This window comes from Lutjanus erythropterus, chromosome 3, assembly GCF_056507025.1.
Source record: "Lutjanus erythropterus isolate fLutEry1 chromosome 3, fLutEry1.hap2, whole genome shotgun sequence".
NCBI classification, from domain to species: Eukaryota; Metazoa; Chordata; class Actinopteri; order Lutjaniformes; family Lutjanidae; genus Lutjanus; species Lutjanus erythropterus.
Window position 1 is genome coordinate 36,575,181 of NC_139319.1, and position 24,124 is coordinate 36,599,304.

The 24,124-nt window shown below is 38.3% G+C and overlaps 2 protein-coding genes across 2 annotated transcripts in view; one reads left to right on the plus strand and one right to left on the minus strand.

Annotated features, from left to right (window-relative positions):
• tmc6b (transmembrane channel-like 6b) lies at positions 1-21,878 on the plus strand. Its single transcript, XM_084715996.1, has 21 exons — positions 1-50; positions 195-284; positions 5,799-5,971; positions 6,767-6,897; positions 7,227-7,394; positions 10,353-10,517; positions 10,640-10,748; positions 10,833-10,917; positions 12,965-13,222; positions 15,035-15,249; positions 15,400-15,544; positions 15,745-15,900; positions 17,106-17,284; positions 17,381-17,471; positions 17,609-17,706; positions 18,249-18,344; positions 18,431-18,506; positions 18,621-18,754; positions 19,749-19,925; positions 20,880-20,958; positions 21,060-21,878. The coding sequence occupies exons 3-21, from the start codon at positions 5,916-5,918 to the stop codon at positions 21,258-21,260; spliced, it is 2,619 nt and encodes an 872-aa protein (XP_084572122.1). The 5' UTR covers positions 1-50; positions 195-284; positions 5,799-5,915; the 3' UTR covers positions 21,261-21,878.
• notum1b (notum, palmitoleoyl-protein carboxylesterase b) overlaps positions 21,866-24,124 on the minus strand; it is a 12,239-nt gene continuing 9,980 nt past the window's right edge. The window contains exon 11 of the mRNA XM_084715995.1: positions 21,866-23,579. Coding sequence (XP_084572121.1) covers positions 23,237-23,579 — 343 coding nt within the window. The 3' untranslated portion in view covers positions 21,866-23,236. The remainder of the gene's footprint in view (positions 23,580-24,124) is intronic.

Here is a 24,124-nt window from a genome sequence, read left to right on the forward strand (position 1 = left end):
GGCAGACTGAAAGCACACAGACTCAACGGGTTTGTCAACTTTCTGAACGGGTGAGTGGACGTTTTTGGAAGTCTTTGTCCAAGTTTTTTAAGCTGTTGTTTCTCTTTATTTCGCTACCTCTCGATTTGGGAAACGGCAGCTTTGTTGTTACTTCAAAAGTGAAGTTTTTTCAACTTAATGAAACTCACTGACAGGTTCAGAGTTCGCAGCCTGCCGTTGGTCACCACATAGTTCATAGTTAACTTGAGAGCTAGTCGGCAACGGACAACAACACAGGAGGAGAGGTCAGTGTTTTTGAAAGACATACATTATATTACTTTACCCAGTGTCGCTCTTAGATGTTGTTCACCAGAAAATCTTGCAGACGTAATTACAGATTCACAGTTTCGAGTGAGTGATCTTTTGTTTCTATTGAGCCACTGCAGGGTGGTTTGTTGTAGATACTAGAAGTCTTTTTCTTGTGCTTTCTTTTATGTCTGGAACCTGGAATATGAACTTCAGTGGTACACAAGTTAGACGAGTAGATAGATATTTTTTGCAACATCTTTGTTTTAGCACAGGGTTTCAACTCTCTGTCAGGCAGCCAACTCTGAACCTATAATTTTGTGTCCTTTTTCCTGAATGAAGGCGGAGAGGCGTGCAGGATTATGGGCCTCAGAGTGCAATAACAGTGTAATTGTGAATGTACATGCATGCCTGACTGTGTTAGGGGCAGCCGAGTCCTGTGAATTACATGCACATTTCGTCTTTTCTCTGCCCTCATCTCCTCTATTAGTGGCATGTATCTGTTCTCTGCTTTTAACTATTAGGTGATTATCAAAATAGACAGTGATTAATTTGCCATTCATTGACTAATCGATTAATCAACTAATTGTTGAAGTTCTACATATTATCTGCTTTGCTTCATGAACAAAATTGCATGTTTGGTCCTTTAACATCCATATTATCCCTCTGTAATCCCTCCTTTCCTGGGGCAAACTGTGATGCCTAACTCATAACACAAGGGTATTAAAATACAAGTATTTCTGTTGCCATGTCTACTGTAACTGTGTGCCTCCCTGTTTCCTCTATTGGTCTTTCTCAGTACTCTGGGAGCTGATTGCCATGCAGTTGCTGAAAGCTTTCAGAGTGGACAGATTCCAGCCCTGTCCCTCACCCTGTATCTGCTGATAGCTGCCTTCTCTTGTCTGTTTTATTCTCTGGAAAATGGTTGCCCATGTATGTGATGTTAGGTAGTGTTTTCACTCATGCGCCTTCTTTGTATGTACTGATTCTCTGGATGTCTTACAGCACCAGTGCACTTTTTGTCTGGGTTTATTTCATACTGTTGATTTCCTTTACTTGAGGGAACAATGTTTTTTAATTAACTTGTAACCCAACAGAAGTTCACATTGAACCACGCTGTACTCTGTTAGCCTCTTCTTTGTTTTCCCAGGATTTTTTATTTGGCAGAAATGTTACTCAACTCTAACCCCCTGTCAGGCTGTTAAGAGTGTTTGTCCCACCCCCACAATATCCTGTTTTGGCTGTGCACTCTCAGAGGGCTTCTTCAGTGTTTGTAATAACATTTATTCATTAAAATAAGACAAAAAAAATCACTCTGGACTCTTTTCCACCAGAAAATGTATTGGTTCTTGAACAGGTTCCAGGTACTATCTAGTGAACCAGCCTGCATTTCTATCAGTTTTGAGCAGAACCATTGTAATTAAGGATGTGGCATAAACAGAAACCTGTAGAATATGACACGCCCACTTTGGTTCCTAAGAAAATTTTTGATTCTTGTTGGGAACCAACTTTTCAGGTTCAGAACAAGTTAGTTTTCGGTAGAAACGCTCATAACAGTTCCATGCATGCTCCATGTTAGTGGAAAAGGCTTATATGGGGCTAAACACACAATAGCCACATTTCTATCGCAGGAACTTTCCCCAGGGACTAGAGAACCTTTTTGTACCCCTAAAAGTCCTTGTTCAGGAGGTAGTTCCTTCCAAAAGTACAAGAACTTAGGTAGTGGGGCTTGCAGTGTTGATCATTTCAGATTGGTCTCGTCGTGCCAAAGTGCAGGACTCCATTGTTGTATGTGTGTGCACAAAAATTAGATGAAAAACAGACATCACTAATTTGCCTTATCGCCACAGGTCTTTAGACCACATTGGAAACACAAACAACATAGTTAGGGTCCTTGAAAGATACTTTCTGAGATTCTGTGTTCAGGGTAGTTTGGATGGAAACACAACTAATGCTAGAGAATGACAAACAACCCCAGCAATGCAATGGTGTGTAAAGCCATTGTGATTGCTGCTGTGCCCTGCTTAAATGAGAAAGTGACAGAATTTAAATCAAAAACAGATGAACTAAAACAAATACATGGGATATGAAATTGATTCCGAAGGAAAGTGTAACATGATCCTGGAAATCTGGCTAGTGAGAAAAGTATGTTTGAGAGAGAAGAAAAAAAGCAGATGTGTGCAGTAGATTGCCGTAACAGGGCCTGAAAAGAATGAGCTCCAAAGACGGATCAAGGTTGAGGGTGGTAGAGGGACATTTTTGAGCCATTCAGTCATTTATAGGCAGTGTGTTGGCTGATATTCAAAGCTGCACCCTACTTCATGCATGCAGCTGACATAACAAGGCCAGAATCAGAAAGACCTCCACCCCAAGCAAAAGTCCCAGTCTCTGTTGTACCTAAAAAGCTCACACATTAACATGTGTGTAATGATTGAAATGTGGACTCACATTAAACAGACACCACCAACTACTTGCATCTGTGATATGGTGGATGCTTTTACCAGTAATGTAAATGGTAAAAGCATATTATGAGCCTCTTATATTATGTATGAGCATCTTACTGGAAACTGAACTTCCAGCTTGGCAGTGGTTAGGCAATAGTTCAAGGGGAATTGGGTAAGGGGAATTTACCCAATATGAGAAAATCTCTAGACTCGTTTAGCATAATTACTGGATGTCTGTGGGATCAGCTAGCATCTCTTTGTGTATATGTGTATGAAGAGGAAAATGCTCCTTTGTATGACAAAGTATTAAACCTGCAGAAAACCCTCAACATCAGATGTTCTCAAGAACATGCGAAATCATAAGAGGCACATCACTAGTTGGAACTTCTGTCTCAGCTGTGGGTGAATCATGTAAACAGGAAGTGGACCTGACATATGATGCACCCTAAACTGTTCTCACAGTGAACTGTGACCTTAATTTTACAAACAGAAACAATAACATGTGGTGTAGTTGGCCCAGAAATTTAAGTTTTGTTTTGTTTTTTTAATTAGAAAAGTTGCCCCCTGATCTCATAGATAATCAATAGTTAGGATAAATGAGGATAAGCTCACTTTTGAGCATTCTTTCAAATATGGCTGCTGGGTCATAAATCAGTATTGCCATTTATTCTCTCCACAAATATTTGATTATGATTATCCAGCATTAGATCTAAATGGTTGAGAACATGTTTTTGGTTTGAGTATTATAGTATTTTGAAAGTCATGTTTCACTTTTTTTTATGATAAATTAAGTGTGGTAACATGTTGATATTGAGATAGTGCAGTGATAATGAATGTGCAAATAATTTATAAAAATAAATGAAAAAAAGAGTTTGATACAGATACAACAATGGATAAAATATTCTATCACAGTATGTGCAATTTTATTTTCTGGAAAATCAATAAATAAATACCTGAAAAAAAGATTTTGGCATGTTAATGCAGAAATCTGGTCTGCACCATATAGTTTATTTTTATTATATGTTTTAATATATTAATAATTATTTCTTTTATGTTTCTTTGCACAGCAGGAAGGGGCTACACTTTCCTTTCATTGTGCAATTCTGTGTTGTTGAATGATAAATGATTGAACCTTGAAAAATTAACCTTGAAATCTTGTTTAAAAAAGTTTCATATTAAAGTCCTCATTGATAGACATCATTGTCCACAAAAGCCTTTATAAACTCATAGATATCTAACCACACTATAAGCAGTATGGCAACATCTCTGGTGGTTTAGAAATGTGTCATCTTATGGTGTATTTTGTCAATTGCTTGTACTAAAAGTGAAATTTAATTGAGAAAAAAAAAGTTTATTGTCCCATTATATCCTCTGAACTGTGCAATGCGTCCTAAATGAGAGGTATGTGGATACATTTTCAGATCAGCTGTTTTTTTATATCCTGCTATGACGTCCAAAGAGCAATCATAAAGAAGGATTTATAGTTGTTGATTGTTTTTTATTTATCCACAGTCTCTGTTCTGCTTTATAAGGGCAGGCTTAAGTAAATCTGCTGAAGAACTTTTATTAGTACTAATGAATATCTGGATTCAATTTCCTTGAAATCCCACACTCTTCTCTAATTTTGTTTTACGACTTCTGTGGTCATGTTTTTAAACAACAGGGACATGTCCTCTCTGGGGCTTTGATGAAGGTTTATATGCAGTTGTTGCAGATAAATGAGGACAGATTTCAAGAGCCTTTAAAACACAAACAAACACACAGGAACCAGCATGCTTCCTCCAAACCTCCCATGACACACAGTGACTGTGAGCGCTGACAATGCATCATTCTTTGTCCGTCCATGAATATTCATTTCACTGGTGACACTGCACCATCTGACTCTGACCACAGTCATGATCACAAGCAGGGGCCACAATGGGGCTCTCATGAGTCCGGACAAAATGACGTAATCCGTCAGAGTCATTGTCACCTCGCACTGACCATAAAGGGCCGTCAGTGTTGACACAGTGCAAAAAAGAATGCGAAAAAATATGAAACTGCAGTATTTGAAGTTGTTGATCACGTGGCCTTAGGTAATTATAATATATGAGACCCAATTTGCACATCTATCCTTATCCTAATAGAGATCCCATATTAATGCGAGGTGTAAATCAGACCTATTACTTATTTTAGAAGAGCAAGATTTCAAAAGAGAAAATGCTGAGGGACCAGATGTTTACATTTTCATTGTTTGACATGTAAAGTTAAGAATGTAAATGTGTAAAACAATATACTTTTTTTTCCTAAAAGATAAGATACAACTTATTTAACTTTATTCCCTGGGTGGAACTTCACGTGTCACAGCAGCAACAGCGTTGAGAATGAAACCCAGGTGAGGAATAAGGAGTACAGACCAAACCAAGACTAAAAAAATATACAATAAAATAGAATGGAATAATTGTAAGAATAAGAATATAAATAAAGCAGCTGGCCATAGATATCTTCGCTATCCCTCTGAATGAGTGATCTAGATAACAGGAATATGCATTGGAAGCCAATAAATATACGTATATACAGTCTATTATGTTCTCCACTTCTTTAGTTTTCACATTTGGAAAAGAAACAACAAAAGGACAGCAAAATAAACAATGGAGCTTTGTAATCCTAGATTAGAAGTAAGTTGTCGTTGTAATAAACAGTGTTATTCCCCTCTGCTTAAACAGCCTCACTTAAAAAATGTAAAATAATAAGCAATGAATGGGCCAATTAACCTAATCATAAAATGTGTTATTGATTATTTAAATAATATCACAGTGATATACTTTTTTCATATGATCAAAGGGCCTGATTCAGCCCATGGGAGGCTGGGAAGGCTGGTGTAAATAAATGGGGCCTGAGGCTGGAAGGGCAATAGTCAGTTATCATGTATGCTGCAATCAAGATTTGTTTCCTCATTGTGCAGTTGAAACTGTGTGCAGGACAAGCAGTAACATGACAAGAGCTCTGCAGGCATTCCTCTCTTACCTCTAACTCACTCACTTCCCCCCGCCCTGCCTACCCTTCCTTCTGCCCTCCTCTCTTACTCAGGTGGAGAAATAAACACCATGGTGGGAGTGGAGTGCAGGTCTGAGCAGGTGAGGGTGTGATCCCTCTACGAAAGAGACCGACAGCCGGGCAGATCAAGACTGTTGGAGGAGGAGAAGAATGGCTCGAAATGTTAACTTTGACCTGAGCCACCCTCTCATGGAAGCTGGACTGGAGTGAGTGTTTAAGTAGTTCTCTCTGTCTCTTCACGTTCTGTTTTCTGTCTCAGTTTTCCTGTTTGCTTTGCTGTTTGAGGCTGTCAGCTTACCTAAAGCAAAGGCCGTGAGGCGAGGGAAATAAGGAACCAAGATGACAGGACTAGCAGTAACTCTTTGTCCTCTTGTTCGGCACCAAACAGGAAGGCAGAACTGTCCCGGGGCTTTCATTTATGTTTTTAAACCGTGTGACCAACTACTAACCTCTACTTCATTGTTCTCATATTTGATTGAAAGCATGTTTGAATGTGTGTGTGTGTGTGTGTATGTGTGTATGTGAGTTTGCATACAGTCTGTCTCTGTGAGAGTGAATGTTTCTATTTAAAAACAGCACAGGCCTGATAGGTCTCTGTGTGACTCTCTTCTTGTGCTATCTGTGGAAAAAGTACAAAGTCAAAGGGAACTGGACTTGCTGTGTTGTCGTGTTTTTTTTTCCTTCGTGCTTCAAGACAAACACAGTCTGTCCATTTGACTGACAGTTCCTCTAGATAATGCAGGAATCGGGTCACAGAGAAGGCAATCTGGGATGTATTTCTCTTAGACTCTTCTTGGGCTGTTAAGCTGCAGTTCCCCCCCCATAAGAGTACTGGCGATTGAGTCAGAAGGTCCTTGTGTTTTATCTCTTGCGTTGTCAGTCCTCAGAGCACTCTGGATCTGTACCAAAATGCGTCTTTGGTTTTAATGTGTTTCTAAGCTTGTATCACCCTCTTTTCTGTCTTTGTGCCGTTTTTTTATGGCCACATGTCTCTCTGTCAGGAGCCCAATAGATGAGGAGGGTGTTCACGACTCATTCAACCAGCTTATAGCGGAGCAGAGTCACAATGGAGGACTGTCCGACGCCTTCGAGCTGCAGGAACTGCAGAGACAACTGGAAGAGGAGGGTCAAGGTACGCTGTGTTTGAGAGCACATAGATGCATGCCAGCATGTGGAGGGCAAGATAGGTATTAATATCGAGATACAAGACTAGATATCTGGGATTTTTGTTAGAGCTACAGAATAGTTAAATGTTAAACTGAACTTTTTGAGCTCTTGTAGCTGAGTAAAATGAGCACTTTCCCATATAACTAACAAAACTCAACTCAAACCTTTTGTGTTTGTCCACAAATTCCTTGTTATAGAAATTGAATTTAAAAACAACATCATATTTTATTTTTCCTGTCTTTCCCAGCAGTAGCAATATTTTTCATGTGTTTTTTTTTTCTTTTATTTTGACAGATAATATAGCCTACCTGTCCAGTCCTGGACATGAGTTTAGGGGAGGTAGGCAGGGGCCAAGTGATGGAGACTGGGAGGATGATGAAAGACAGATTGACCCCCTCATTGGTGAACGTTGGTCCTCGGCCACCTTGAAGGTCCTGTCCTCCATGCCCAGTCGCACCATAGGTGAGTCCTGCAGAAGGCCTGTGAATATTCTGATGACAGTACATGCAGAGAGATCATTGGAAAGTGGTTTAGTATAGTACAGAGTAGGGCTGCCCTCTGAATGTCTTGGATCATCAGTTGGAGACCCCTCAGTCGATTGAGATTTTCAAGTTGAGCAGTCATTCTTTTTTGTTTGTTTTTTGTCAGTCAGTGTGTATTACAATACCAGGGTAAAACAGATAGAGGTGCACAAAAATCCATAAAATAACATTTCAGTAAAGGAATTATAAATAAGATGAGTCATAAATATATTTTTATGTTAGCTGGTGCATTTGCTAAAAACTGAACTATGCTGCTCTACAAAGGAAAAAGGCAGTAACTCATTTTTGGTCAAAAAATAGTTAGAATCATTTTTGTGACATAAAAAAGACATCTTTTGTCATGTGGTATCTTCTCTCAAATCTGTTATATTTTGAAGAAAACAAGGCTCAAAATTACAGTAACAGTACAGTAAGTAAAGCTGTAGAGAACCCACAGCAAACCACCGTAACTTCAGTTACTGTATTCTAACATGTAAAATATCTACAAGAAAATTAAGAAATATGTCAACAACAGCAGTATAGAAAAATATTAAAATAAGACCACAGAGCCAGAACTCTCAGACTCACCACTACAGCAACATTGATCCCAGGAGTGAAAATGCATTGCATTAAAATTAAGCAATCAGTGTCATATTTTATCAGAAAAGGTTTTATGGTATTTATTTTTTTCTGTTGCATATTGTCTTTTGTATTTAAAATTCAAATTTTATTTTATCTGAATAAAAATAGTAGTAGCTTGATCAGCTCAGAAACAACCCAAAACCACTGAAATAATTGGATTTTTAAAGTTACTTGGAACATTACAAGAGTGGCATAATATAATAATAAATGTTGTAAATAAACATGATAATAACAATAATGTAAAGAATAACAGTAAAAGGTGCAATTTCATTTAACATGACTATCAGACAAGTGATTTTTGTCATTATACTGTTTTTATAAAGCTAAAATGATCAGATGAAATGGAGAAAATTCAAGTGCATTTTTTTGACATTACAGTTGCTAACTCACAAAAATTATTATTATTTTTTTTTTGGTAAAGTATTCCCTTCACCTCTTGACTCAGCAACAGTGACAGCCTGATTTTACAAGCGGTTGCCTAGCTGTTCCGTTGGACTGAGCAGCTGTAATATTTCAGCATCTCTGTGCGAGTTGTGAAAATCTTTACCACCCTTTATTTGTTGAAACTCTTTCACAGTGCTGTGATCGGCAGTTGCTGAGAACAGGACTGTTGTCATAGTTCCTGAAAAGTTTATATTTCAGTGACACTGTCATCACACGGAAAATACTTTATTTGCATTGACTGTTACTCTTAAGTGACTCTTAAGTGCCCTTATAGCACCATACTTAACCAACAAATTGAGTGTGAGTGTGAGCAACCGCTGTCTTACTTGAGCAGAGTTTCATGTGGAAGCAGTTTGTCTGTCATCTTCCTGTCAGCGTATGTGGTAGGTCAGGGGCATCAGCTTGCTGATGAAGATGCTTGTTAGCTACTAGATATATCTGCTGGTTTGACTTTTAATGCAGGAAGCATAACATGGAAGATAACTGTTTATCTTTCAGGACTTCCCTGCTGCCAACAGATACATAAATTAATCTTGGCATTTTTATGTAAGATAAAAATGTCATTAGTCATGTATTTGTGTATAAGTGACCAGGGGGGCTGGAGCTTGTCTGCAGCTAATCTTGCATACTACTGGTCAACTTTTGTTATCATAGGAACAATAAAAATAGCATCGTTGACACAAAGATACAGTGTCTTGGACAAGTCTGGGATAGTAGAGAAACATATACAAATTAGATCACTATGTTTATGTGTCATCATGGAATAAAGGGATAATGTAAAAGTTAGCAGGACCCAACGCAAAGATCATACATTATCCCACTTATGACACAGTCACTTATCCCAAAAAATAAATAATTAGACTCAAAATGTTCAATTTAAAAGTAGTTTATAGTGTTAAAAATTATTTTATTTCTACTCCAGAGTCTATGATCAAAATTGTGTCCATAGCAACTGTCTGTTCTTCATAGCAACCATCTGCTATACAAAAATAACAGACATTAGAATGCTGTAGTTGACCAATCAGGATTGAGTATTTAACAAAGCCAAGCAATAAAACATTTTAATTGAAATAAATTAATTAAGTGCTTTGATATGAGAGAACATCTGTGTATGTAAATTTCAGTGAGAAACAGGTTTGCATTTGCACTGCAGTTTGCAGTGATTTATGTACCATGCAGTTAGAAATAAACAAGAAAACAATATATCAAACAGTGACTAAAAAAATAATCAATAATCAGGATAGGGTGATTTCAAATATTTCTTTATAGTGCAGGAAACACTTAGCAATGAGTGATGTCATTAAACTATATTTATTATGTTGAATGGGGAAAAAAGTTTATGGCAGCTGAAAGTAGAATTTGGGACAGTTGATTGATAGTTTGAGCCCTGCTACTGAACTCATCCGCCTCAATACTTTTTTGTGGTGATTCACTTTTTTTTTTTTTTTTGAAAAACCTGTATATATAACCTATGCCAACTGCTGACTCCTCACTCTAAACTATCTGGCAAGAGCCACAAGACATCAACAACTGTCAGCTAAAACAAGGCTTACCTACGAGCAGTGTTAGGAAGTAACTAGTCACACCTAATTATACATGTAATTACATTACAAATTAGATTAGATGTAATTGTAATATATTATGGTTACATCCAAATATTCTATTTCTGTCTAACAGAAACTCTGCTGATTATTTTATTCAAAATAAAGATGACGAATCCTCAAGCCGTTATCTTTGCTGCCTCAGAGCTTTTTTGAGGCAATAAATGCTGTTGACCCCATCTCTGAACCATCTGATCCTCTTTCTCTGTCAGGTCGCAGCAGAGGAGCCATCATCTCTCAGTACTACAACAGGACCATGCAGCTTCGGAGGCGCAGGCAGAGCAGACCCGCCATCCGGGACTTCTCTCGCTCTGCCAGGCCGAGCATACGAGGCTACGGCATGGAGGCTGACTGTATAGACGCAGAGGACACAGAGAGTGAGGAGATGTGCACTGACAAGACACTGAAATAATAACTCATCTATGTTGGGGTTTTTTTATTAGTTTAAATTGTAAGCAACGTGGTCTTGTGTGTGTGTGTGTGTGTGTGTGTGTTACAGCAAGTAAAAGGGATCGTTTGGTGAACAACCTGCAGAACCTGTCAGTGAGCGACAGAGTCAGGATGCTCAGAGAGATGCCTTTCAGTGTTGGTGAGAAACGTGAACTCAGGTATATGTGGTCCTAGTTGTCATTATTCCCATCTAGATCATTTTTTTTATGTATCAGTCTGAAGATGTCTTTTTGTCTCTGCAGGAGATCAGCACTACAAAAGGAGAGACGCACATTGTCTGACAGTGAGATCCCCTGTTGCAGTCAACTCAAATATTACATCATCATTGTAAGTCACTTACATCACCAGAAACATCTCTATGTCTTCTACTTCCTGTATTTCTTTCCCCACATGAGTCCTTGTACCTCTGACAGGGTCTGTAGATCCTTAAGTGTTGGAACTGAAAAATCATTCTTGATCTTGCGAACAGTAGGTGCCAAACATTCTCACCACAAGGTATATTTAGTAGTTTTTTGATTGTATCACATGATCATGATTTATATAGTTTCCTTCTTAGTCATATGTCAAGTGTACTTGTTAGTTATTGTCATATGTAGTCAACCTCATCCTGTTTTTTTTTTTGTTTTTTTTTACCAAAAAAAGCCTGAGCATTTTAGTCTTATCTTAAATGAGTCAAAGAAAACTTGAACTATTTTAGTTTTAGTCAATTAAAAACTGTTGACATTTAGTCTTTTTCAATCATCACATTTTGTAATGACACATAAGATTGTTATGGAAACGCAGCTAAATATTACCTTGTTTCTTTCTCCCAAACTTTAACTTTAACTTTCTGTAAAATACTGTAGTTAATGTAAGTTAGTTCTGGCTGTGCTCATTATGTGCAGGCAGTCTATAGCAGTGAACATATAAAGAGATTTTTTTGTTGTTGTTGTTTAGTTTTTCAAGTTTTAAACAATATTGCATGTTGATATAGTCACACTTAGTGCTTAATGATGTCTGTGCTGTCTCATCAGCTCGTTTTAGTCATGGGGAAAAAAGGTTGACGTACATATTTACTTATGGTTTTGCTAATGAAATTAACATCAATAGATGGAGTTGTGTTGGAATTGTAGATGCTTATTTTACCTTTTTTTGGGAAGTTGAACATATACCACCAAATATTAAAGCCTCTCTAAAAGAAATTCAGAGATTTGTCTCTAAACACATTATACATGTTGGAATAGAATTAATGAAAATGTGAAAAGACTGTGAACCATATAGTAGTGAATTTCTGTGCTCAGAAAACTGCATATATTTCAGGATTTTTAAAACTAATTTAATATGTTTGGAATTTTTTTTTAATCATTCAAATTTGGCTGGGTGGTTAATAACTTTTTTCTGGGCCGTGACAAATTCAGAACACATAATTATTGTTTCTTTGCACTGACTTTAAGCAGATTGTCATAGTATTGAGTTGCAGTCCCACAGTACTATAATAATGGCTTTTACCGGGGTTATCCCGATCTGTGTGACAGGTGACATCATGGAAAACACAACTACAACTCATGAATTGAATGATAGGTAAATTTGATTGAGGTGAGCTGATGAACAGAGATCAGATAGAACTATTGTCAGTGCTAACAAGCACTAAAGCAAATGAAATCTAACTTTGGTGTAGAGGAACATGACGCTCATATGATTGAGTTGTTGGTTTTGTCGTTCGTACACAGTGGTAAAATTGTAACAGTTTCGGTTTGTGTTCCCAATCATAAATGTAATCATCACACTATGTGTCTAGACATAATGACCTCATTATTCCTATTTTAAGACATTGTTAATGAAATGTACTTAAGGTGTGTTGTGAGTTCTTAAATTGCAACATCACTTCTCTCATAGTGATAAATAAACTAAATGAGAAACACACTAAAAAGACAGCACGACACATTCTTGTCTGAGGGCTGTAACTAGGTGTCAGTGAGTCGTACAGGAAGTGGACACTGTTATCAGCTCCGAGTAATCGCTCTGTTGCACAGGCATTTATGTGCTTGTATGAGTCACATGTTTCTGACTCAAAGGCTAAACAACAAACACACATGTACAATTTGCCTGGAGTTGTTCTGTCGCATTGTGAGTCATTTTTAGAAGAACATGGAAAAGTTTCCGTGTCACTATTTCTTTTTTCTTTTCTTTTTTTAATTTAATCTTTAATCAGGCAGAAAATCTCTTTGAGGTAGAGTCTTTCTTTCAAGGAATAGACAAACAAAACATAAAATGATGAAATGAAAGTACAAACAGTTTTAAAATCTTGTTTAATTCAATATGAAAATAAATAATTATTGTTTTTTTTTTTAGTGATTGTTTGTTCCCTTTGTTCTCCCACATTTTCTCCTCTCAGGCTGTCAGACAGAGTTGGTACAGCTGGTTGTCCTTCGTGCACTCCCTCCAACTGTGGCAGGTTGCCCTCAAGAGAGTGAGCGGCCGTTTCGGCACTGGTGTCCTCTCATACTTCCTGTTCCTCAAGACCCTGCTCTTCTTCAACCTCTTTCTGTTCCTGGTGACGGGTGCCTTCCTGGTGCTGCCTCAGGCAGTGTACCCTCCATCACTGCCTGAAAACAGAACCTCCTTCTCTGGTCTGGAGCTCCTCACTGGAGCGGTAAGCTGTTTGCTGTAGTGTTATTGTAACACCTCTCATATACGCTATGAGGCCTTTGTTTTTACACTCAAGTAAAGTCAACTTTATTTATATAGCACATTTCAGATGTCAGGTATAGACTCAATGTGCTTCAAAAAAAAACACAGGTCAAACACAACCAAAAAGATAATGACATATAAGTCAATAAAAACACTGATTCTAAAATGATTGTCTTATGCTTTAACCACACATTTAAAAATATTTTTCTTTTTCTTTTAAAAGAAGAAACTCTTGTAGCAGATATTCAATCATGTGGCAGGGAATTCCAGAGAGTGGGACCATAATGACCAAAGGCACAATAAGATGATTTAGAATTTATTCTAGATATAGTGAGGAAACCTTTACTTTTTTTTGATGATTTAAGGGATCTGTCCAGTGTGTATTCAACCAGCAATGGCGTAGGAATGAGCTCAACCATTCCTAGATTTAAAAACAATAGACCTTTAGACCCCTATAATGAATTTTTAATAACAAAGTCACCCTTAATTGGCTAGAATCAAAATAAGCGTCCACTAATAAGCTGTTTTGCTTATGTTACTTCACTTGGATATTTGCAGATGCTACAAGGTTTTTTTCACATTCATCTGGTGAAGCAGGAAAGTTTCTCTGTGCTCACCTTAAGTCTGAGTTTATAACGAGCAAGATTTTCTGATGTCACAGCTAGATTCCAATTTATTTACTACAGATTTACTTTTAAGAATTATTAACCACTTAACTTTGTGCCACTTGAAGGAATGTTGAGAGGTTATCATTGATCTTGCTCATGTCTTTCGGTGTTGCTAAACCATTCAGACTTCCAGAAGGGGGCAGCAAAAATCAGAGATCAAGATCTTGCTGGCAGCGAGCGAAAGGGCCGTCACAACAAGGGCTCCACTACAGGCCTTCTTGATAATATTGCTAAACTTTTGCATCTTGTAGAACAGATGGCTTACTCCATATGAAAGAAAGTAGCAGTCAGCGGGGAAAAATGGTGTGTTCATCAAACCAGTGAGACAGATCATTTATAATATCGCTTGTATCTCGTGTGATATTCTGTTTTAAAGTAGGCAAACTTGCCTTGATTTACAGATCATCCCAAGACCTCATAACTGTTTGCTTTTTGTTTTCTGGTCTTTATCAGTTTTTTATAAGATGTAAAAAAAAATGTTTATAAATAAAAAGTAAAAATAAAAAAACATACACACAAATAAGTTATACAAATCAGTTTACAACAGAGATATGTTTCCCTGTTTTTCTAGGGACCCACTTTTTAAAAATGAAACCATCGCAACACAATTCACAAAAGGCCTTATCAGTAAATCTCAGGAAGGGTTGAACTGTGCATAGACTACCAAGTGTTATTGAAAACATGCACATGTTAAAGACTTTATGAAAGTTAATAGACCATCCCATTGTTTTTTTCTCCTCTCATCAGGAAAACAATATAGGACATTTTAGCCTACATCATAAATGAAACAGAATAAGTTCATTTAGGCGGAATTAACATGCTCTCGTTCTGTCCTCATCAGTAAAAACAATAGACACATTTTAAATGATAAAGATGCACTGCAGATATAAATCTTAAATTTGCTGAATTTCTTTCGTAGTCATTTATTTATTTGGTGACACAAATAATATCTCTTGTGACATACTCCTGCATTATGTGTCTTTAAATTGAACTGACTTGACTTGGACTGCCAGCAAGATAAATGATCATGTTCTCTTTATATGTTTGGATCCAAACCAAATGTAATAAAATTATATAAATGACTGTATCATCCTCTTTTCTCTCAGGGCTATTTCTCAGACACAGTGATGTACTATGGATACTACTCTAACTACAGGCTGCGTAAGAGCTGCAGGGATGATGTTGGAGGACAGAATGTCTCATTGTCCAATGGAACCAGGCTGGACTGTGTGTCAAAGCACCACTCTTACAACATGCCGCTTGCATACTTCTTCACCATAGGAGCAGCTTTCTTCATCACATGTATCATCCTGGTGTACAGGTACAGGCTTTTTTTTTTTTTTTTTTTGTAGTTTTTTTTACATAAAGGTGCATGTCTAAACACAAACTACACCAACATATCTGATTTTAAAGGTAATGATAATGGATGAAGCAACTCTGTGTAATATAATATTATTTAATTTCCCAACAGCATGTCAAAGTCGTTAAGCAAGAGCTTCCGAATCGACAAGTCTCACAGCATCTTGGCCATGAAGGTCCTCTGCTCCTGGGACTTTAAAGTAATTAAGAAAACGTCTGTCAGACTCATGTCAGAGAATATCTGCACCCAGCTCAAGGTACGTGTAAACACACAGATACTTGAATGTCTAAAAACACATCCTCCATCTCTCACATAAGTGGCAGACAGGAATGTGATGATCTAAAACATTCTTCTCCTTCTTTATCCCTCTGTTTCCATCACAATGGTCCCAATTCACAATGTTCTGTCACCCTTTTCCTTCCTCAAATCACCGCTCTTTCCCTGTCCTTCCTGCAGGAGCTGCTAGCAGAAGTGAATCACAAGAATGTCAAGAACACTGCATGCCAGAAGCTGGGGAGAATGATGATTCATGGACTAGCATGGAGTATCTGCATAGCGGGCACCACGGGCTGTGTGCTTGCTATTTACTTCTTCTCTGAACACATGCACCAGGTAAGGCGTGATGCCTTCAAGGCCATCATTGTTAAGGATCCAAATTTTTATTGGTGGATGCGCTGGCTATATTTGTTCTTTTTGTATACAGTCTTGGTCTTGTTGTTTCCTAAGGAAGCCATTAAAATCACCACTATTATATACAGTATACCCCTGCTATAATAAACACTCAACTTCATGGTTGCTTTGTGCTAAACGGTGCCATCTCAACATCTTTGTCTGTTTATTCTGTCTTGATTTTAGCTGACTCCTTTGTTAGACACATGATGACTCATAACAAGGAGTAGAATAAAAAAAAATCTGTGGCATATTAATATAATTTAAGATTCCATTTCTGACAGCTGGAAGATGACAGGCCAGGCCAGCCACGGCAGTAAACGCACACTATTTGGTTGTTTTGGGCCACAACCATTTTGGGGGGGCAACTCGATTAGTGCAACTTTCTGTGTTGCTCACTATGTGGCCAAAGTGGCCTTGATGTTCCTCCTGCAGAGCCCCCGCTCATTTCACTGTTTTCTTTTTGCCTTTTTCCTGTCAGTGTGTTTTTTAGACATCAAATCATTGGGGTTTTTTGTTTGTTTAACTGGGCAACATCAAGTTAAACGCTGCACACCCCTGGAAAACCACCGGGCTGTTTAAGTGTTATAAAAAGAAAGATAGAGAGAGAGTGCATCTCTTCTGTGAAACATTTCATTTCAGCTAATGTAGTGACAAAAGGAGACTCCTGCAATAATGAGAAATGTACTCACAATAACTTCTATCTCAAAATAACAACTCAATATTTCAAAATAATTACTTAATATCTAAAATTATTGACTCAGTACTTCAAAATAATGAGATACTTTCTCAAAATAATGACTCAATATCTAAAATTAATGACTTAATATTTCAAAATAATGACTTAATAATATCTCAAAATAATGACTATGGCCTTTGTGTCTCCCAGAATTGCTCGCTTTAATAACTCAGTGTCTGGTCATGGTAACACAGATTAGCTAGAAGCAAGAAATCAAGCCTGCTTTAATGCAAAGATTTTAAATAAAATTGATGAAATGTTCATTACTTTCTTGCCAGCTGGCCAAGTTAACATTATTGTGGCTATGTTCAGTTCAATTAATTCAAAATCAACACACAACTTTGATGACAGAACAACCAGCAGTAATATTAAAAAGCACATTGTCTATTTTTTGTTGTCTCACCAACAGAACCTCCAGCAGACCTCTCGAAGTGTCACCCAGAACCCCTTGCTGAAGGAAGCCAGCCTGCTGGCTCTGCCTGTGTTGGTGTCCCTCATCAACCTGATGCTGCCTGGCCTGTTCAACCTTGTAGCCTGGATGGAGGACTATCAGTCGCCTTCTGTACGCACATATGTTGCCATCAGCAGGTACGAGCAAAGGAACTGGTTCACAGATGCCCAAGTTTAAGAACACGGAGAACCGATGGTTTTAGTTAGTAACATGTTTGCTGTCTGCATTTCTAGGAACTTGATGTTGAAAGTGAGCGTGCTTGGAGTCCTGTGCTACCACTGGCTGGGTCGGGTGGCCGCTGACCCTAAACTTATTCAACTGACGGTAACATAAATGATGAGACATCATTTTTACTTTCATTCTGCCTTAGCTGTGATGAGTAATATTAATAATCTCGATTATTTGAGTTTATGTTGCTCAGTGTGGTATGTGTTTAATGTCTGTCTGTCTATCGTCTCCAGTGCTGGGAGAGTTTTGTTGGCCAGGAGCTTTATCGTTTCCTTCTGATGGACTTCATCTTCACTCTCCTGGACACCTTGTTTGGAGAGTTTCTGTGGAGGTTTGTCTTCCCTCTCTTTCTCTGTTGTTGTTCAAGGTGATAGGAAAAAGTTTGTTTGTTTTTTCATAGCAGCATAAAGTTTTAAAGATCATTCTCACTGAAAGGACCAGTGTAAGATTTAGTGGCATCTAGTGGTGAAGTTGTAGACCGAAACCTATTAACCCCACTGCTCAGCCTCCTGCATATTCCTGCAAAATGTGAATTTGTGAAAGGCCATATCTAGAGCCAGTTTTTGGTTTGTCCATTATGGACCACTGTAGAAATATGGCAGCAGACCTGGGTCCTATGTAAAGGGTTCATTCTAAGTTAATGAAACACAGTGAATCTTATTTTCAGGTGATTCTACATTAATGAAAACTTCTTATATATATCATATTCCTTTGCTTCCATATACTGCCAGTAGATCACCCCCTAAATCTTACACACTGGGCCTTTAAAGCATGTTGGCCTATAAACTTATTTCATTTTTCATTCATCATTTTCCTTCTGTTTTTTCACTATATCATATTAAACCATCTCATTTCTCTGTCTGTTGTCTGCAGGTTGTTCTCTGAAAGGGTGCTGACAAGGAGGAGGAAACCAGTGTTTGATATTGCCAGGAATGTCCTTGACCTCATCTATGGACAGACGTTGGCCTGGTACAAAACTTACTGCTCAGATGTACTGACAGTCATGTTAAGTCCAAGTGCTTGTGGGTAATGACAGTGAACTTTGTGTTTTTCAGGCTGGGTGTTCTTTTTGCTCCTCTCCTGCCTGGTGTGCAGATTCTCAAACTGTTGCTGCTCTTCTACATTAAGAAGGTACTTTAATGGAAAACTATTCTGTTGCAATCCTCAAAATTTCTCTGTTTTCTGACAGTTGTAATGGAAACGGTGACCTCTGACTCCAGCCTGTGTTTTTTTTTCTCCACACAGAGCAGTGTGATGATGAACTGTCAGGCACCCAGGCGGCCATACAGAGTCAGCCAGATGACCACCATCTTCATCACCCTCCTCTGCTTCCCCTCCTTCCTCGGTGCCTCTGTGTGTGTCACATACACCATGTGGACGTACGTACACACACACACACACACACACACACAAAACACTGTAGCCTTGTGTTTATTGATGCAAGTTTTGTTCTGCTCACCTATCATGATGACTGACGGTTGTGTTTAGTTTTTCAGTCCACAAAATTCTGCTGGAGTTTCACAGGAAAACAGCATAGCAGAATCTCCGAAGCAGTTTAAGTGAATGGTCAACAGTTTTCAAATGTAAAAAAAAACAACAGATAAATACATGAAATGCCTTCATACTGTTTGTGTGGTACAATCCAAGTCTCCTAAAGCTCCAACATGCCGTTTACTTGCATGCGCACATTGTCACACCACAAAGACCCAGCTTAGATGGTATGCACGTGCACATGAACGTGGCTCCAGGCTAAACATCTACAGTGAGGATTTAAAATGAAATGTAAATGACATCTTTCAAGTGAACTTGCCATGTTGGGGCTTTGGATTACACCAGATGAGGAGTATGGAGGTATTTCATGTTTTTTTTTTCATGTTTGAAATGTTGAAACATGTTTGAAAACTGGTCACCGTTCAATTCTGCAAAGCTGTTTTTCTGTAAAACTTAAGCAGTGACTAAAAACTAAACTTGTGAAACTTTTCACATCACAACAGGATAAATAATATATTGTTCTGATAAGAAAAGTTTGTATCTTCTGAAAATATCTTGTTATAATAATTAACCTTTCATGATATAATGTGATACTGATCATCTTGTTTTTTCTGATATGGCAGCATTATGCTGCTGTGATTTTAAGCCATGGTCGAGTTGCTGCTAAGGATACCTGTAGTTTAATGTACTTCACACACTGCTTTAGATCAAGTTAAACTAATTATGAGAACCATGTCTGAGCCATTGTGTTAGTAGATTTTATTGGACACTTGCCAGCTAATCAAAAATAAGTTTTCTACCCGGTCTTGGCAAAATTCACTCAGAGAAAGATCAAATAAATGAAGAGTCCTGTGTGACACATACAGTCTGTTTTGCCCTCAGTATCACACCCTCCTCGTCGTGCGGTCCCTTTCGCACGCTCAAAACAATGTTCCAGGCGGGGAAGCGCTGGGTGGAAGAACTGGAAAAAGATAATCCCAACCTGTCCCTGCTGGCCAGGGCTCACTCCTACCTAGTGGAACACCCTTTCTTCCTGTTTATGGGAGCAGGCGTCTTCCTGTGAGTAAACACACACACACACACACACACACACACACACACACACACACACACACACACACACACACACAGCTACAGCAAGGTGGTCCAGTGTTAAAGGGATAATTCAGATTATTTGATGTGGGGCTGTATGAGGTACTTGGTGATAGTCAGTGGATTAGCTACAGTAGATGGAGGTCGACATGCCACCAGTCTGGTTTGTACTGCTGTGGACAGGATCAGCAACAAAAGTAAAAATTCTACTAAAAAATCAGTATCAGTTGTATACAATATTTAGAATATTTTCATGGCTTTACTCTGCCACCAGAAAGCCTCTATTGATGGGAAACTGCTGTTATATAAGCCAGACATCTCTCTCTTTAAACGAACCAAACTGTGTAGATGAAATCAGCAATTTTACTTTGCAGAACACCAAAGTTTCTGATCTACCTTTGTCTCAGTTGGTTAGTTAGTTTGTAATATTGTGTGAGTCTGAACACCAAAGTCACACTATAACACAAACTAACTAACAGATCAAGTCAGCGGTAAACCTGTAACTCTTCTGTTCTGTGAGGTAAAATTCACCCTTGGTGCTTGAGAGAGAGTGATATTTGGCTTTTTTAACAATGCTTTCCCATAAGAAAAGGCTGTCTGACAGCAAACTAAAGTAACAAAATATAGAGTAGACCTTTTTTGAAGTAGCTACAATACCTTTTGTTGCTGATCCTGTCCACAGCAGGACATTGCATAGCTCCTGTGCTGGTGACCCTCTTTATTTCTCCCAACTGGGACCAACCAGCATCTACTGTACATAATACACTATTGACACGTACCTCATATAACCCCACATTAAATAATCCGAACAATCCCTTTAAGGTAGATCGGAGAGTCGGTATGTGCTGTATCTGTCATGAAGCATGTATCAGTACGCCATCATACTGCATCATTATTGATCTGATGTTGTCTTTCCATCAGGATAGTGATCTACTTCCACAGTCAGGTGGTGGACGGTCAAAGGAAGATCATCAACTTACTAAAGGCGCAGATAGAAAATGTAAGACTGTATATGCAGCTCTGCTTCTCAGTCTACGTCATTATAAAGATGAGCCAAATTTGATGAATCTGGTTCACCTTCCTCTTTTCATCTCTGCTCAGGAAGGAGAGGATAAGAAGTTCCTGATCACTCGCCTCCAGTCTATCCACGAGCAAAAACGAACCCCTGCTCGACGACTCGCAAGTCAAGTGAGTGTTTTTACTGAAGCTAAAACAATCTGTATAGGTTCACCCCCTCTTACCTCTTTTCTGTTTTTTTTTATTTTTCTTCCAGGACTCCAGGTGTTGAGATGTCTCCAGTAGATAAGCATACTCAGTTTTCTGAAGTCTGGAGAAATCTTAAACCAGTGTGGATAGAACTGGAATAAAAGCCAGGGAAGGACAACTGTAGATACTGTATGACCAAATTCAAATGTATTATGTATTTGCCAATTTGCTGAGGATTGTAATGGCTCCAGCATTTTGAAGAGAGGGGAAACAATATGGAAATATGAGGAACAAAGCTATCTGCTTTATACAGTGCTGTTTATAGATAAAATGCCTGAATTCAAACTTTAGGAAGTTAAACGTTACAAACGATTGCACAGTACAACCTAAGAAATCTTAAAGCTGATGGTAGCTAGCAGTTTACATGGATTTCAGCCATCTCTCGTACTGTAGAAGCACTTTTCATATCAACTGTGAACAACTTGTTTTTATTCTTATTTCTGGTGCAAAAATGTATGTAGTCTACAGAGGTTTTTTTTATGATTTTAGTTGGTTTTTTTTTAAATAATTTTATCAGTATGAGTGTTGTAGCTGAACTTTGGGTTTTTTAAGAGTGATTATGAGACTGGACATGACTTCTTGTTTTTTCTGTTTGGCTGGTGGATGATAACCACTGCATTGCCATTGCCTTTGTAATTAAATTGTTTTATCGTATCAGCTTGTCTTTGTCTTTATTAGTGCTTATGTAATGTGTGGGCACTGCTACAGCACAAGAAAATATTTGTTACAAACTCAGCCTGAAAAACATTACAAACATAATTTGTACTATTAGCATACAGGACTTTTTTTTCCACAAACATGCAAATAAAAAAGTAAAATGTATGAACTGTATCTGACATATAAAAGTTATTCTCAGTAGAAAAATAAATATACAAGCACTTTTAAGTAGCCTGAAAAACAAAGTAATAATCTTAATCTTTGTACCTTTTTATTAGTAAATATTACCCATTAAATTATTATTTTTTCCAAAATGAGAAAAAGCAGCATATTTGGTGGAGGGTAGAAACAGCAGCACCATAGATGGATGTCTGATTGTAATAATAAGAGTTGACAGAAGAGAGCACCAAATCCCCACAAAACAAACTGGGAGGCGTTTCAAGCACATTGGAGTAGTTAGTCTGCAGGGCTTCCTGCCAGGCAGCTTTCTGTCAGAAAGTTTTTCTAAAAAGTGGTTAATTGTCTATTTTAACTAAAACCAGTCTTTTCTTAAACCTTACCAAGCAGTATGGTTGCCTAACCCTAACCACACTGTCACAGAAAACTGACAATAAATAAAAAAAAAACTAAACTAAACTAAAAACAAGCTTTACATGGGAGTCAGATCCCAGTCTCCTGGGTGTACGTCCTGAGCTTAGCCCATTCATTCACCACAACCAACACCTGTGGTGTCCACCTAGACATATAGACATGATGCATACTGAACAGGGCTAGACTGGCCTGTAAACAAATTCATGAAATTGCTTGAACTGTGGTGTATGGTGTGGAATTTGTCATTCTTTAAACTATGTCAACTGACTTCCTAGAGCTTTTCTGCCAGATAGGGCTTTCTGGCAGAAATTCCTGAAGGCTAACTTCTGCCATGTGCATGTTTTCAATCCAGTGCTTTCTCATCAAAACTATTTTAGACTACCACCATGACAGTCTCAACACATAATACACGATACAAATTTACTGGATATATACACACTGTACCCACCTGTCGTCGTATTTGTGTACACATCACAATAATAGCATATCTACAGTATATATCTGTCTGTCTATATGTTAAAACAAGGAGCATGTGATCCCATATGTTGTGTTTAAACAGCTCAAACATTCTGGTTTGATTGTATTTGACTCAGCAATGTCTTTAAAACTCATCAGGCACTTGTCAGTTTCTGAGTCACTCAGTCTTGTTTGTAGTTGATGGAAGACAACCTTTGGAAGTATCAACAGTTTTCTCATCAGAGTTCATGTTCCTGTTGTCTTCTGCTCACTGACACTACACTAACATTGCTGGAAAAAAAAGCAACTCAGTTCCCATTATTGAGCATGCCCAGTAGCGTTCTAGGGTCCATTCCCTGCTGCTGGGCCATCTTCTGCACGTCGAAGCCCATGTGCTTCAGGAACTGGATCACGCTCATCTCCTGCCCCGTCAGCTGGTCGTGGATAGTCGGGCAGGAGGGATTGCAGTGAGGCCACGGGCAGCTGTCGATCAAATGTAGAGGGCAGCCCCTCATGGGCGGGGTCTTGTGCTTTTGGTGGCTGTGTCTGCTGTGGCTGCCGTTGACGTGGTTGTTGTCTTGGAGGCTGCGGTCCCAGCAGTGGAGGGCTCTGGGCAGGGAGGTGCCTTTCACCTGAATGTCCATCCAGTAGCTGCAGGGATGGGAGGACACAGTGATGGAAGGTTAGAGGGTTCATATTATTAATGGCACTTTCATGAGGATTAAATGAAAATGTTAAACTAGATGGCAGGTCTGAGAGATGAAATGATAAACGTGACAGAATTGTTGCCATATGGTTTATACCACGATGTCTACCCCCTTAATTTCTCTGATTTGTATTTACAGGCTGACTGATGAGCAAAGATGAATAAACTGGCTGATATTAATACATTTTCATAAACACATAGCATGCATATTTCTTTAAATTAAATTTAAGTGATCTTTGAGTGTGACTTGTTACAACTGAAAAATAAACTCATCAGTGCTCCCTGATGGACAAACTATGTAACAAAAACACAGTTTCTAAAATATCTCAGACATAAGCAAATATTAGTCCAGCCAGTTTACTGGTGTAGCATCTTTATAGTAATGTCAAATTTACAGGATGTTTTCATCACTGTGTTGAAGTAGTTGGGTATTTGATTCTGCCAAAAATAGACTTTCCCATCTGTTGTTTTATTTCAGAATAGAAAGTTT

What these genes read in the sequence shown, in the direction of transcription:
- tmc6b (XM_084715996.1), top strand. Translation starts at nt 5,916, where the DNA reads ATGGCTCGAAATGTTAACTTTGACCTGAGCCACCCTCTCATGGAAGCT. An exon ending in ACTGGAAGAGGAGGGTCAAG is followed by an intron (nt 6,898 to 7,226) that starts GTACGCTGTGTT and finishes TTATTTTGACAG; the next exon opens with ATAATATAGCCTACCTGTCC. An exon ending in CTAAACTTATTCAACTGACG is followed by an intron (nt 17,472 to 17,608) that starts GTAACATAAATG and finishes TATCGTCTCCAG; the next exon opens with TGCTGGGAGAGTTTTGTTGG.